The sequence below is a fragment of the Acipenser ruthenus genome, chromosome 29, assembly GCF_902713425.1.
Source record: "Acipenser ruthenus chromosome 29, fAciRut3.2 maternal haplotype, whole genome shotgun sequence".
NCBI classification, from domain to species: domain Eukaryota; kingdom Metazoa; phylum Chordata; class Actinopteri; order Acipenseriformes; family Acipenseridae; genus Acipenser; species Acipenser ruthenus.
Window position 1 is genome coordinate 22,380,041 of NC_081217.1, and position 15,005 is coordinate 22,395,045.

The window sequence follows — 15,005 nt, forward strand, 5'->3', positions numbered from 1 at the left end:
TTTATATATATATAAAGAAATAGCATGATATTACCAGGGACCATTAGCAGATCATAGCATTGGCAGCAGCTGCAAGGGATCTGGTATGGGACGACACTTAAAGTTATAATAGTTATAGTTATGATCAGAAACAATGCAATGAAAGCACCCAGCAGTATTTGAATTGACACGTTTGCAGCATCAGAAAGCTGTTGTTCACGAGACCATTTCAATCTCCTGCTCTGACTCTGTTACTCCAACGCCTGTCCACAGAAACCCTCGGAGGACTGGAAAAAAAATAAAACAAGCCAGGCTTGATGTGTGCAGACAAGGATCCCTACAGAAGAGGATGTGAATATCAATGAAGACTGGAGCTTCGCAGCCCGGGCCTGGGGAGTGTGCTGGCAGTCCTGTCTCAGGCTCCTCTGGGGTTTGCATTATTTTAAAAGGATTCAGACAGATTCATCATGCTTCGGACTCACAGACCCCATCCCAAGTTTGTAAACTGCAAACCTAAAATTATTGTGCTCTTTTTCGAATTTGTTTCAAATGAATACAAGCCACCCTGACCCTCAAATCAACCACAGCACCCTGACCCTTGCACTTATACTAACCCCTGCGTGTCACGCAAACATTGGTCCCCACGGACCCGTTTACATTGATTTCCATACAAAATGTGGTCGTCTGGACACATTTATACCAACAGCAAATCGTTTTTTTTTTTTTTCATTTTAATGTAGGAAAATGATTGAGTGGGGGGATCTTTAGGAGATACACTGTTCTGGGGTACCACCAGGCCTGTCACTTCTTCATTGACAGCAGGCTGTCAGCAGTCTGGTTCAAGGCACTTCAAGGTGTATTTATAATTCCTGTTATAGTGTAACGCTGTTCTTATCACGTGCTACAGGTATCACATTACAACAGCAGACACAGGAGCAGCACGGTCTGAACGGACTGCAAGCCAGACAGAGCCCTGTATTCAATCCAATCACAGCTATGTTCAGCAGGTATGCCTAGTGTTATTACTGCAGTGAAACTCCTGCATGACACTGCATGGTTAAATAACTCGGTGAATAAATACATACCTAAATAAATATACAGGATTGCTTCTGTTTGTTCGGTGACTTGGTTTTATTTTTTTTGTTGGGCCAATTATTATGAGAAAAAAAAAAAAACGTTTCTGGAATGGCTGTATTAGTAAGTAAATGCAATTATCCGATCGACTGCATGAACACACACCATGAAGCAAACTAAACGTGAAGTATGCTGTGCGCACAATGTGTGACCTGGGATAAAACCGCGCTTAAACACTAAATATTAGACTGGTCTAGAATTCATTGTAAGGACTGATTGGGCACGTGGGACGCTGACCGGGAGACCCTCGCGTAAACGAGACGGCGATGACGTCATCTTATGCGGTCCCGGTAATTAAACGAGGGCCCCCCCGCGGTGACAGGACATGCTGGAATAACACGGCTGGTCTTACCTGCGGCAGGGCTGAAGTGATCTGTCTCTGCAGCTGGTCTCGTTCGTGCACCGTCTCCTGCAGCTTGCCTTGGGTCTGCCCCAGGGTCTCCTGGCTCTCTCGCAACGTTTCCAGCAGTTTCTCCCGTTCGTCCAGCATGTTCACCATGAGCTGTTCGAAATTGGACTCCGAATCGGAACCGTTGTGAGAGCCGCGCTGAGAACCCGCGGGGTCTCCTTCGTTGATGGTGGGCATCACCTCACACATCATGTTTGCCAGCAAGATCGTGTACCGATATTATTGTAATAAAAACTATAGAGACCGATATTCTCACTCGGCAAGGTCATAGGATTCCAAATTCACATGTTCAAGTACCTTTTAAGATATTAAAAATACAAAACTTTTGCAGCAACAGGATTAAAACATTCTATTTCCTCCTGAAATGCCTCAACTCCTGCGCTAAATCAATGCGCTCTTTAGTTTTTCACTCGAGCTATCCGTTAGATACTGCTGTTGTGAAACAGGACTAGTGATAGCGAGCCAAGCCCTCGGTGTGAAATGCAATATTGTCAGATGCAAAAAAACACAATACAGCGCTTCATGTCGTCTTGAAGGAAATGCTGTGATCGTCTTCTATCGATAAGCGCCTGTTTCCATTCATCGTCACGTTAGGCAGCGGAATCATAAGAAGGTCGATATTTTCCCTGCCGCATCGTCAGCCGTGCCTCCGCTCGCTCGCTCGCTCTCTCTCTCCAGCAACTCCCCCTTATCAGCTGCTGCTGCTGCTGCTGCTGTCACCGCCGCACGGGGAGACAGACCAACGTGGCTGTATTCTAGCAATTCACGCCCATTTTCTTAGTTTTATATCAACCAAGACGATATTCTGGAGCACCACGCCCGTCACAATGGCTGAGCCGTGCGTGAAATACCTGGGCAAAAAACAAGGACCGAATTGATTGCCAGTGGTGGCAATGGGGGCGCTTAAAATGCAAGCCTTACAGCGCCCCCTGGTGGTTAGACATACAATGGGGTGAATTTTAAAACCCTGTTTTTTATCAATTTTTTTTAAAAAAAAAGAGAAAACACCTGTTAAACTAGAAAAAGACACATCTGGTATTTATTGTAACCCTTTTAATTAAATACCGCTACATTTACTCTCCAAATCTAAATGATGACCACAAAATTTTTGCATGCATTTTTTAAAAACTTTGCTCCATTTGACGGCAATATAGAGTCACCTTCAATATTAAGCACACCTATGTATTCTGCCGTGTCAAGTGTATCATAACGTCAACAGACCTCCGCTAGCAAGGCCTGCCTAAGGTTGTGTTTTGTTTAGAGATGATATTTCATCAACACATACCCTAGCAAACAGACAAGTAGACCAGTGCATTTATTTAGGGTTACCATATGGCTCCAGATTAACCGGACGCTTTGAGACAGACCGGGATTTCAAAATCCCCCCTAAATTGAAAGTAATTCACGTATAAATGAGCTCCACCTTTGCTGAGATTAATCCTGCTGTGGTGGAATTGCTTGGGCGCAGCAAACAATTCACACTGATCAGCTGCTTCCGATCAGATCTTAATGAACGAATAGCTAATCTATCGATAGAGCAACGAGATGATGATGCTTTGATTGTATTTGCAGAATAATATGGCCGATTGAATTTTAACAAACAGAAAATAATAGCGGCTGGCTGCAATTCATTCTTGGTATAATACAATTATTTGACGCGCATGCGGGTATTTAAGCACCATTCTTAATTGTAGCTAAGGATGGGTCATTTACACCTTCATTTATTTCAATTTAGGGGCAAGTTTGAAATCCCGTTCTGTCTCACAGCGTCCGGTTAATCTGGAGCCACATGGTAACCCTAATTTATTTCATAACCTAATGGCACAATGTTCTCTGCATAGCCAGACACGGCTAGCGTTCAGCTAAAGGGCTTGTGAGTGTGTAGGGTTACCATATGGCTCCAGATTAACCGGACGCTTTGAGACAGACCGGGATTTCAAAATTCCCCCTAAATTGAAAGTAATTCACGTATAAATGAGCTCCACCTTTGCTGAGATTAATCCTGCTGTGGTGGAATTGCTTGGGCGCAGCAAACAAGTCACACTGATCAGCTGCTTCTGATCAGATCTTAATGAATGAACAGCTAATTTATCGATAGAGCAACGAGATGTTGATGCGATTGTATTTGCAGAATAATATGGGCGATTGAATTTTAACAAACAGAAAAAAATAGCGACTGGCTGCAATTCATTCTTAGTATAATACAATTATTTGACGCGCATGCGGGTATTTAAGCACCATTATAAATTGTAGCTAAGGATGGTTCATTTACACCTTCATTTATTTCAATTTAGGGGCAAGTTTGAAATCCCGTTCTGTCTCACAGCGTCCGGTTAATCTGGAGCCACATGGAAACCCTATGCAATGATGCAGTGCGGTGCGGTAAGTATGGTGGCCTCTTCTCTACTGAACTAACCATAAGGAAACAGGATGTGGCCGTTGCACAGCTCTGTATTCACCGGCGGGTCTGCAAAGTCAGGACCGTCCTACCTGCTCTTCATTGCTACAGCTCGGAGCTAAAAATGAGCCCGTTCTTCAACAATGACACGTCCGCTTAGGCAAAGGACCAATGAAAAAGTCTCAATCTCTCTCTCTCTCTCTCTCTCGTGTTTAGGAGTAACTAGATATATTTTGCATTTAATTAACAAACGTCACTATGTTCCCTACAGAGGGGCAATGTGATATGTACTAGCCCACATGAACCATTGATTTTGTATGTTGCTATGGGCCGTTATCTTGTAGCTCCGTGCCTGTGAAATCACCACTGTCGGTGTACCGAATTATTCACAGTATAAAGGGCCACTCTGTGGCTGCCAGGTGCCGGTAGTTTACATTGATTGCTGCTAATGCAGCCCCGTGTCTGTTTCTAATAGATCCTCATCACCCAGTCACTAAAACCGTATGAAAATAAGAGCAAAGCAATTCAATTTCTTTAGCGTGCAGTTTACTACACGCGTGCAGTAAAATCAATTAATGTGCGGTCAGAGAGGCGAGTTGAGAAACCTGACCCGTCTTGGTGTCCCGGAATTATAAGACCGGTTGGCAGCCCTCGTCCTAATACTAATACTAGATGTTTTAAATTGTTGCGTGTCCCTTGAAGGCTGGTTTTGGGATGACGTAATGGCTCCGGCTGGGAAGTCTCGCGTGGTTCTGCGAGGTCTCCCTTCAGTTCCATGATGGCTGAAGATCCTGGAGGAGCTCACTTCAGTTTTCCTTTCATTTCTTTCCGTTTCCCCGTGTCTCTGCGTGTCGCCGCGACATGGCAGGAGCCGCAGCCTCGATAACCGGCCCCAGACTCCCGCCGCCATGCCCAAGAAAGGGAACCGAAAACGGCTGAAGTTCCGTGCCGAGGATGTTTGCTCGGAGTCAGGTACTGAGAGAGAGAGAGAGCCGGGTTTGCTTGAGCAGGAAGAGGGCGTGTCGGGGCGCCCTGCTCGCTACTCTGTTAATCCGTTAGCATAATCATGCAACGATGCACATGCAAGTGTGCTCAATTAAGAGAAATGGAGCGACACACGGGTTTCTTTAAAAGTACCATACTGCCGAGTTCAGTGTTAGCACAGGGCATTTAGATAGCCGAGGAACGCGATGTCAGGCGGGTTACAAGGAGGGAGGAAGGGAGCTGGCAGTACAATCTCTGTGAGACTGTACTAAACTGACGGCAAAATAAGCAATTACATCTGTGAAAAATTAAACATTTAAAAAAAGTGTGAGAACGAGAGTTTATGATGCGCGTTCAGAATGGCGTACGTTGCTAAGCAGCGTTGGTTTTCTGTCTTGCAGTCACCGTGGCAGATTATGCCAATTCTGACCCAGCTATTGTGAAGTCTGGGAGGGTGAAAAAAGCCGTTGCAAATGCGATTGAAAAAGAAGGTAAGCTTCTTAAATACTACGACTGCCAAAACTCAAGTGATGTGTAAGCTTTTGCCTGGCTCCATTTAAGCCAATATTAAAAATCAATCCTTAATGTTTTGTGTTTTTATTGAGCCTATCAGAATCTGGGGTAATAAGGATACCTCTTAGTGTATCAGTGTCTGTATGTAGAACTTCACGTTTTATATACAAGCATACAGTGGATGTAGGGCACAGAAATAGGTGTTCTTTTTGATGCATCAGGTTATATTTACAGCCATGGAAGTAGATCTTTATAGGAGAGATCAGGATGGGAAACGTCCTACTGAACTTCAGAAAATAGAACTGTAAGCACACACGCTGAGACACCCACACACGCATGCACACACTGAGAAATACACACACACACTGAGACACACACCCCCCAGCAGTCCGTGACCGTGTGTTCTTGGTGTTTGCTGCAGTGAAGTTACTGTGTGGCTTGGAAGCCTCTCACGGCCCCGTTCAGGAGGTGCTGTCCTCCACCGCGGGGGTCGGAGGACAAGCCCAGGAGAGCAGTGACGAGCTGGACGCAGAGGACTGCACCGGCGAGCTGAAGGCCTCCAGGAAAAAGAAAAGCAAAAGACACAAAGGTAAAACTCTGGCTGAAACCCTGAGCAGAAGTGACTGATCAGAGAACACAGGGATCGCTGCTCAGGCGTCTTGCACATGTCAGCTCTGGCTGATCCTCCTAGCGTTTTTATTTTTTTTTCTACCCTAAAATACACCAGTTGTTGCACTTTGTATTCAGATCTCCGTGCTGGGAACTGGCCTGTGGCAGATTACACTGCCCCCCTCCCCCACGTTATTGGTTGTTTTAATTAAGTGAAAAGGTCTGTATAGCGAGTGTGCGTCCGTTTTTAAAATAGGCTTTTTGTTTTGTTGTTTTTTTTTTTTTTAGTAAATGCTGATTCAGAGGGTGGAGCAGAGTATCCCGTTGATGTCTGGCTGCTTTTGGCTTCGTATATCCGTCCAGAAGATATCTGTAAATTCGCTCTCATCTGTAAGAATGCGTGGGCTGTTTCCTGCACTGCTGCGTTCTGGTCCAGGCTGTACAAACGGTAGGTTTCTGTCCATGTGTTGCAGTGTAACAATGCTTGTATGCAAACCCCGAGCAGCTCTGTTAACAGTTAGCAGTCTGAATGGGGATCGTTCTGTATGGGAGTGCAGAAGTGCACATGCAGGCAGTGTTGCATCACAAGCTAATCTCTTGCCACTTGCTGTAGCAGAGTGCAGTAAAGTACGGAGCTCAGCCGTCCTTTTTAAAATAATCTTTATCTACTGATCTCTTGCTTCCCTGTCACTGTCTGTGTGGTGTATTATTATTTATTTCTTAGCAGATGCCCTTATCCAGGGCGACTTACAATTGTATCACATTATACATTATTTCACATTATACAGATATCACATTATTTTTACATACAATTACCCATTTATACAGTTGGGTTTTTACTGGAGCAATCTAGGTAAAGTACCTTGCTCAAGGGTACAACAGCAGTGTCCCCCACTGGGGATTGAACCCACAACCCTCCGGTCAAGAGTCCGGAGCCCTAACCACTACTCCACACTGCTGCCCTGTAGGGTCACCCTGTGCGAGTGTGTGTGTAAGACTCCATGTGTTAACATTTCAACTCTACACTACTGATTTATTAGATCACAGCGTTGTGAATGGCTGCGTTTCTCTCAGCCCAGTAATGGACCGTCTCTTTGTATTTCCAGGCACTATATCTCGGACGCACACTTGCCTGTGCGTCTCCAGCCCGACTCCATTGGAAAGATGAGGGGTCTCCGTGCTTGTGTGATTCGCTCTCTGTATCACTTCTATGAGCCTTTCTGCTCCCAGGTCTCAAAAAGCCCCTCTATCCCCGAGTCGACTCCTACAGCTGTCCTGAATTCGAAGGTAGGAAGGCGGAGGGGGGTGACTGGGTTATCATCGTTAATCAGAAGTCCACATTTTAAGATGAGGAAAGTGGCATTCTACTGTGCTTGCGCTCTGTCCTGTTTAGTTGAGATCTTTAATTCACCCTGGAAGTTTCACCTGATTTTTGGCTAGTGCTGTATTCACTTCTTTGCACTGCAGATCTGTCCTCTCAAAACATCAGACCACCGATGTAGAGATTTTGTATTTATGCTCATTTTGTGTTGCAGTACAAGACTGCTTATTTCATTGGCTGTTCTAGACGCTGGACTTCTGTAAATTACTTGGTGCTTGAAGCATACTGATTGGCAGCCTACTGAGAATTAGTGAATACAAAGCACTGTTAACAGCAGCTGTTTTGTGTTTGCATTGTTTTGCAGTGTTTGCTCTTTTGGGTCAACAAGATAGTTGGGAACAGACCAGAAGTGCTGTGGGAATTCAATTTTAAGTTTCTAAAGCAGGTGAGGATTTCATGGCAGATTACATGCTTGTGTCACCGGTCGGGTTTTGTAACTTACACTTGTGCAAAAATAAATGTTAATTTAAGTTTAGTTTTAACAGTTTGTACCAGATATTTTTTTCAAAGCTTGCTAAGTTGTGAAACAGCTCCCTGAATAAAGCTTAAAAGCAAATGTCCTTGTCTCATGAAGCTTGCAAGTAAATTGGAGCATTACAGTGAAGCAGGCATTTTAAAAGCAAACCAGATTTCTCCTTGCAACAGTAAGTAAGCAGTATAAAACCAGAACCTTGGACTTCAACATCAGCAAATCCCCTTAACAGGGCAGTGTAGCTGTGCACCCAGGCAGTGATTTTATTAACCATGTGGGTTTGTTTCAGTCGTGTGCTTTGGACTAGTTTTAATTCCAGACTGTGCTGCAATGTTTCAGCCTCCCAAGTTTAAGAACGGCTGTGGAAACGGCCTTCAGTTTCCGAGGCAGTACCAGGAAGTTCACACCAACCCTGACCACGACTGCTTCCTGCTGCGGGTCACGACGCTGAATTTCATCTTCACTCCTGTAGTCATGGGCATGACGTTAACCCTGGTAAGCCTCCAGCGCGGGCTCCTGTGCAGAAACCATGCTCTGTATTGGTGCTGTCTAAACAAACCCAGATGGCCGTACGGTTTTAGCACAGCCAGTTCCACTGGAGTTTCTTTTGGTTTTTCCAAAGAGGAGTGTCAAAGCATTGCTGTTTTCCTGTGAGAATGATAGAGAACTGCCTCACATCCTGGCACTGTCTTACCAAGACAAGTGTGAATCTGGGTTTGTTAAAATATTTGAAGATTTGTCAGTTGTTGGTTGATGTTCCTAATACCTTTATCCCCCCCCCCCTCCAGCTCACAGTGAACGTGAGTACAGACATGAGGCACCATCGCGTGCGCTTGCTGTTTCAAGACTCCCCCATGGTGAAGGGCAGGAGGCCCCGGAATGAGCAGGGGGTGCAGATCGTCCTCGACCCCGTGCACAGCGTGCGTCTCCTGGACTGGTGGCATCCGCAATACCCCTTTTCCAACCGGACTTAACAGCATCTCCTAACCACATGGTGCAAGGGCACAACACAAAACCATGTGGGTTTTAATTGAAGACATGCAACTTTAATTATTTAAAGAGAAATTTAAAAACTATGTAATCGGACGCCAAAGCACTTTTCCCTTACTCCTGTTTTGGTGCAGTGTAATAGCGTTGTTACCGAATGCTGTGTTTCAGTTGTTGGTGTGTGCTTGGGACAGGTTTTGTGTCTTTGTGTAGAGTATCATATTTGTCCTAATTTGTATAAGACATACCCTTGGTAGTTGTATAAAATTCTGCCTCTACAGATTCAGTACTGTATAATATATAATCTCACAAAGAATTCCTTTATTCCCAGTAAAGAGTGCGTCGGGGGTGAAAGATGGGCCATGCTCTTTACCTGGTGCAGAAAGCATTGCATAATGTGTGTGTTTTTTAAAAAAAAATTTATATACAAGGGAGGTGTTTCATATTATCCAGCAGAATTTTAAATGGTCCTGTACGAAGATACATTAGAGAAATGTATGCAAGTAAATACAAACTCAGGTGTTTCACATTTTGATTTTAATAATCTCTTTCAGGAGTTAAATGGGCATTCGGGTTGATGTGTGTATTTTTTTTTTTTTTTTTTGCAGCTATAGTCTTTTTTAATTTTCAAAACATTTTACTTGTGACGTAAGCACAGAGAGCATTGGAAAGACCCATCTGCAGCCCAGCTTAGTCTTTAGAATTGAAACATGAGTTTAGATTTACAGGTACTGTACTCTACTGAAGAGGCTGTTTTCAAACTTTTTTTTGATGGTGTAATACTAAAGCAGAGACACTAGGTGGTGCTAATGTCATCTCTGCTCCTAATCCGCATCTTTTGTGGTGTAAAACAAGGTGCTGTGTCCCTATTATGTCTGTGGAAGATGCTACTGTGTATACATTTCCATTCCGCCAGGAACAACTAACACTATAGTAATGATCTTCATATGAACATTGCAGGCACCGTTACATACCACTTCATTGTGGATTTAGGGTAGAATATAGAAACGTGCGTTCAGTGCCCTCTGCTGGTAGCAGACATGTTTGCATATTTATCTGGATATGCTTCCCCTGTTTTGTTCACAGGTTAGATTCTGCTGCACAGGCAGTTTGCCAGTGTAATGGCTTTAACAGTATGTTAATGCATTTCAACATGTGGAATTAAGTTGACTGGAAGTAATGGGAAGTGTCTTTTTAAGGTGTTTAAGTGCTGAGTAGATAGAGTCCCTACAGGAGGATATAAAGAGCCTGCTTTGTGATTCAGGTAAACACACACACGTTATTTCCTAAAAATCATGAATACAATGAAACACGCTAGGCCTGAAAATCTATATAAATAAAACTTGTATAAGCAGAATTAATTGTTGTTGGTGTTCTCCTTTACAGTATATAATGTTTTTTTTTTTGGGCGGGGCGGGGCGGTCTTTATTTTTTGCTCCCGGTGCTGCAGTTCAGCCTCACGTTATTTGGTACCAGGAAGCAGCCGTTTTTCAATCGTGTTTTGTTTGGACGTGTTCCATCCAGTTATTAAAGGGCGTCTTTGTGGCTCTGGCAGTGCAGGTTACGCTCTGGTTGAATCCTCAGATTTGAAGAAGTGATTAGCAGGCTTTGCTGTCTGAACGTCAGTGTCATCATTGTAAATGTTCTATTGCAATATTAAACTGCAAACAGAGCTGTGCAGCTTCCTAATTAAACCGCAGCGTTTTTAATAGTGGCAACGATCAAGAAGAAGAAAAAAAAAAATAAAGCAGCTTCTGATTTTGACCTAGCAAGGGAACCTCCAGGACTGTAGTCGGTTTAAGATGTTGTAACGCAGATTATTATTATTATTATTATTATTATTATTATTATTATTATTATTATTATTATTATTAGGATGTTTTAAATAGTCATTTAAATGCTTGTTGCCCTAAAAGTGATCCAGAAGGATCAGGGCATGTAGTTACTGTCTGTATGCTAAGAAAGATCACATGATGCCCTATTCTGGATAATAATCTCAATAATAAATATCATAAGGCAGGGAGGAAGTGCTTTAATAAATAATATTTTAATACATTAAACATTGTACTTTTTTTTTTTTTTTTTTTTTAATGTTTCAGCTGGTGATCTATGTAAGGAATAATCGTGATGATAATTCCATGGATGGAGCTCCTTCTAGCTCTGTAAGCAGACTCTGTATATGCCACCTGTTCTTGCCAACATGGTTTTGTTTCTAAGAAGTGTTTTATTGGTTTTCAGATAGGAAAGAGAGCCGCTTGCTAGAGTGGATTCGGTGACCATGGTTTCCACTGCTCTGCTTTCCTTCAATCGGAGGATTGGAATGTAGACCTGTGTTCTAGAACACGGCTGGAAAAAAAGAAGTCTTAATACCCCCCCCCCCCCAAAGTGAAGAAAATATTTGCTTTTCCCAAAAATTGTTCAAGTTACCTTAGTCTTCACACACCATTGTTCTGGGATTGCATTTATAGTCCCTCGTGTCAGTCTGAAGTCCTGCAGTTCCTGTTTTGCTCAGGTACCATTCTACAGCTTGTTTGAATAGCGTTCACAATGTACGCTGTATTCACTAATCTGGTTTTATATGACTGCTATGATTGTTAAATCTGGTTTCTCATCTTTTATTTAGTTTAAGAATTAAAATGTAATTCATGTTGGGGGGGAATGGATTTGAAGTAAAGTGACACTTTTGACATTTCAAAATGAATAAACCTTGAAGTTATTGGGACCCCAGGGTACTGGGCTGTACTGCTGGGTGATCAATTCACCCCGAAGCCAAGAGCTTACAGAACCGGCTTTATATATAATGTATTTTGTGATTGTTTTGGAGTTATGCATGGGTTATCTTTCTGCCTTCATGTCCGTCTGTCTATTCGAGTTCTTCAGACAACTGGCTGTTTGAGCCACCCTTGCTAAGTGGAATGTCTCTGCCACACTCTCACGCACACACACACACACTGTCCAGCCATCCCTCCCGCTCTGCTGTTAATGATTAACAGCCGGTCCTGCAGTAGCCGCTCACGGTTCTTCTACTGTATTTAAAGCAGCGGCTGCCTGTTTACCGAGCAGTAATGAGAACAATAACCATAAAACAGTGAAAAGGAGCCCGGAGCAGGGTGGAGGGATGCAGAGCCAGGGGCAGAGATGAGCAGCCAGGAGCACTGGATGCTCCCTCTTCAGAGAGCGTTCTACCCCATCCTCGCCATCATCGGGATCCCCTGTGAGTACCGCCCGCCACCCCTCCTTTTCCTGGTGCTTGTGCGCTTCTTGTTTGTGATCCGGCCAGGGGCTGCTCTTCCTACAAGCTTTTCTTTTGTGACAACAAGAGATGGTATGAAAACAGAGACGGGTTAACTGCTTTCTATATGAAGTTGTAAAGACATTTTTTAGAAAGGCGAAGGAGTTTAAAATGTACATGAAGTGATTTATTTATCCAAGTTCAGGACGTTTCGGACAGTATGTCCTTCCAACGAATGCTGTGCAGCAGGGGTCGATTTGAAAATTAGAAATGCATGAATCTACGGCCAAATGTTTTGCATCACCTAGAATTGTGTGGCATTTTTCTCACATAGATGCAGTAAAAACAAGATTAGCGCTCTAATAGCGTGTGTTACATTCATCATAGGGGCGCCCGCATTGTCTCTGTGTTCTTCAATCAAACAATTTTTAAAAGCGATGTGCATGTGTTTTAAACAAGGTGGCTTAAAGAACGTTCAGCTTTTAGTTCCAAATGAGTTCTCGATTACTTAACTAAACCCTCACTTGAACTAATCGTTTGATTAATAATTAGGCCTTTTTAATTGTTTTCAGCTCTTAAACAGTTTTCAAGTTAACTGTAAAGTTGTGTAAGTAACTTGAAATCTGCATCTTTTTCAGAGCTGAAAACAATTAAAGGTATCATTTAAGCAAATTATGAGTTCAATCAAGGGTTTAGGGAAGCGATCGAGAGCTCAGTAGGAATGAAAACCATAAGACACAGGGGTCCCCAGGACCAGGTTTTGAGAACCACTGGCATAGAATAACTGCTTCCAGGAGCTTGATTGGAAAGCGCTATAAAGCAGAGAAACCATGCAGGTCACAGCGCACGGTACAGGAGTGCTTACCATCGTTAATGTGCTTGATTTTATTCCAGCTAACATAGTGACCTTCCTGATCTTCTGGAGGCGGAACTGCATGCTGTCCAAGTCCAGCACCTACTATCTGATGGCTATCTCGGTGGCGGACACCCTGGTCCTCATTCTCATCGTCGTCATGGAGCTAGTGCTGAAGTTCAACGTTGAGGAGCCCTTCTGGAGCAAGGACCCCTGGTGCAGCCTGAGGGACATCTTCAACTACGGAGCCTACAACGCCTCCATCTGGCTGGTGGTCACCTTCACAGCGGAGCGCTTCATCGCCATCAACAACTTCAGCCTGAAAGCCAGGTTCTGCACCCCGAAATGTGCCGTCATCACCATCACCCTGGTGTACATCTGCAGCCACCTGTGTGCCGTCCCCTACTTCTGGTCCAACAAATCCTACTTCAACGAGAGCACTCACCCCGGGACTCATGCCTGCATCTATGATCCACTCATGCCTGGTTTCTACGTGCGCGGGCTGGTGTGGTTCCAGACCGTCTTGGTTTACATCATCCCCTTCGTGGTGATCTTCACCCTGAACGGCTTGACTCTGCGGCAGATCGTTCTCAGCAACAGGGTCCACGGTGTGGCCGGGGTGTTCCGCCAGTCTGCCAGCCACTTCCAGAGCCAGAAGAGGAAGTCGGTGGTTCTTCTCATCACCGTTTCCATGACCTTCGCCTTGCTGTCCATCACCAGGTTTGTCACCCAGATCATCCTCCGCAGCGCGCACTACAACATCGACCGCACCGATTACACCATCCCCATTAATGTGGCGGCTGACATCGGGACCATGCTGGATCTCACCAACGCTTCCTTCAACATGTACCTCTACGCTTGCACGCAGTCCAAGTTCCGCAAGGAGCTGGTGGACTGTGTCAAGAAGGCCCTCTACCCCTGCAGGAGCTGCAAGCCCCTACGTTCGGACTACCCTTCCATCATCTTCCACCTGTAGTCTGGCTGCTGCAGCGCTCTGCAGTCTTTGCTCGAAGCAGCTGGTTTCTTTCTTTCTGTCTGTAGTGTGTGGTAGGGCCTCCATGAAAGCATGCTAACTTGAGAACTTGAATTCACCTGAAGGCGACCTGCGGTTAGTTTGAAATGTTCTGGTGTGAGACCAATTGTAGCAGAATGGCAATGTTTTTAGTTAGCTTTCCAGTGGCTTCTAAATGGGATCTTTATAAACGAACGAAGTACGAAAGGGAAGCTGAATCAAGTTGTGAAGTATAAGATGATCTGATTTGCTATCCTAACATCTTTTTAAACAGTTGTAATTCAATTATAAAAACAATGATTATCCAACCCCCCCCCCCAATCCCAATTAGTTCAGACAGCAGAGGGTTTACTGTCCTCAATAACAAAGTCAATTTGTAACTGGATGTAATAAAGTGTTTAGCACAATGTCACACGAAATATTATTATTATTATTATTTATTTCTTAGCAGACGCCCTTATCCAGGGCGACTTACAATCGCAAGCAAATACAAATACATTCAAGTGTTACAATATAAGTCATACAATAAGAACAAGAAATACAATAATTCTCAAGTGTGACAAACCACAATTCAATAATACAGCAGATAATAGTGAAAGTTACATCAGGATATGATTAAGTACAAAATACTACAGATTAAACACTTGGGAGATTACAATATTCTGAGGTACAGGATTAAATGCAGTAAAATAGGGGGCAGATAAGAGCAAAATAAAGCATATTTAAATGAAGGGTGATAGTGTCCCAGGATACAACAGAGGAGTTCTACAGGTGCTGTTTGAAGAGGTGAGTCTTATTCGTTTACATTACGACCCTTATTCGTTTACATTACGATCTCATTTGTACACAAACCCTGCTGTTTCTCTTCTCCTAGAGGTGCTGTGCAAATACCCTGAGACGGTAAGCAGATGACCAGTGTTTGCTCTCCAATTACAGTTTTAGTATTAATTTCCCCGGAGGTCTCCATTGCCTGACGGGCTGCAAGGCAAATAAAGGTTGCTAACTGCAAGAGATGGATCAAGTGAAGATGCGCCCTCGAGCC

General features: G+C 43.8%; 3 protein-coding genes across 12 annotated transcripts in view; 2 read left to right on the forward strand and 1 right to left on the reverse strand.

Annotated features, from left to right (window-relative positions):
* The window catches only part of LOC117965978 (liprin-alpha-2-like), a 39,823-nt gene extending 37,447 nt beyond the window's left edge, over positions 1–2,376 (reverse strand). For 4 of the 9 annotated variants that reach the window (XM_059004043.1, XM_059004044.1, XM_059004039.1 and 1 more), the window contains exon 1: positions 1,466–2,374. In XM_059004043.1, coding sequence (XP_058860026.1) covers positions 1,466–1,714 — 249 coding nt within the window. In that variant the 5' untranslated portion in view covers positions 1,715–2,374. Of the gene's footprint in view, positions 1–1,465 lie in introns of all 9 variants that reach the window. The other 5 variants (XM_059004045.1, XM_059004041.1, XM_059004040.1 and 2 more) reach the window with 2 other exon arrangements.
* Positions 2,377–3,454: 1,078 nt separating this feature from the next.
* On the forward strand, positions 3,455–10,223 carry LOC117428725 (transmembrane protein 183A). 2 transcript variants are annotated; one of them, XM_059004127.1, is made up of 8 exons: positions 3,455–3,904; positions 5,306–5,395; positions 5,839–6,006; positions 6,315–6,474; positions 7,133–7,313; positions 7,712–7,792; positions 8,219–8,374; positions 8,668–10,223. In XM_059004127.1, the coding sequence occupies exons 1-8, from the start codon at positions 3,871–3,873 to the stop codon at positions 8,851–8,853; spliced, it is 1,056 nt and encodes a 351-aa protein (XP_058860110.1). In that variant the 5' UTR covers positions 3,455–3,870; the 3' UTR covers positions 8,854–10,223. The 2 variants fall into 2 exon arrangements, with proteins under 2 accessions (XP_058860110.1, XP_033903629.3); XM_034047738.3 differs by lacking the exon at positions 3,455–3,904 and adding an exon at positions 4,628–4,892.
* A 1,407-nt stretch (positions 10,224–11,630) lies between these two features.
* On the forward strand, positions 11,631–14,302 carry LOC117965979 (probable G-protein coupled receptor 139). The gene is made up of 2 exons (XM_034911174.2): positions 11,631–12,080; positions 12,993–14,302. Exons 1-2 carry the CDS (start codon positions 12,005–12,007, stop codon positions 13,925–13,927), a joined length of 1,011 nt encoding a protein of 336 aa, XP_034767065.2. The 5' UTR covers positions 11,631–12,004; the 3' UTR covers positions 13,928–14,302.
* The last annotated feature ends 703 nt before the right edge of the window (positions 14,303–15,005 follow it).

What these genes read in the sequence shown, in the direction of transcription:
- LOC117428725 (XM_034047738.3), top strand. Translation starts at nt 4,829, where the DNA reads ATGCCCAAGAAAGGGAACCGAAAACGGCTGAAGTTCCGTGCCGAGGAT. An exon ending in AAATGCGATTGAAAAAGAAG is followed by an intron (nt 5,396 to 5,838) that starts GTAAGCTTCTTA and finishes TGTTTGCTGCAG; the next exon opens with TGAAGTTACTGTGTGGCTTG. An exon ending in TGGGCATGACGTTAACCCTG is followed by an intron (nt 8,375 to 8,667) that starts GTAAGCCTCCAG and finishes CCCCCCCTCCAG; the next exon opens with CTCACAGTGAACGTGAGTAC.
- LOC117965979 (XM_034911174.2), top strand. Translation starts at nt 12,005, where the DNA reads ATGAGCAGCCAGGAGCACTGGATGCTCCCTCTTCAGAGAGCGTTCTAC. An exon ending in CGCCATCATCGGGATCCCCT is followed by an intron (nt 12,081 to 12,992) that starts GTGAGTACCGCC and finishes ATTTTATTCCAG; the next exon opens with CTAACATAGTGACCTTCCTG.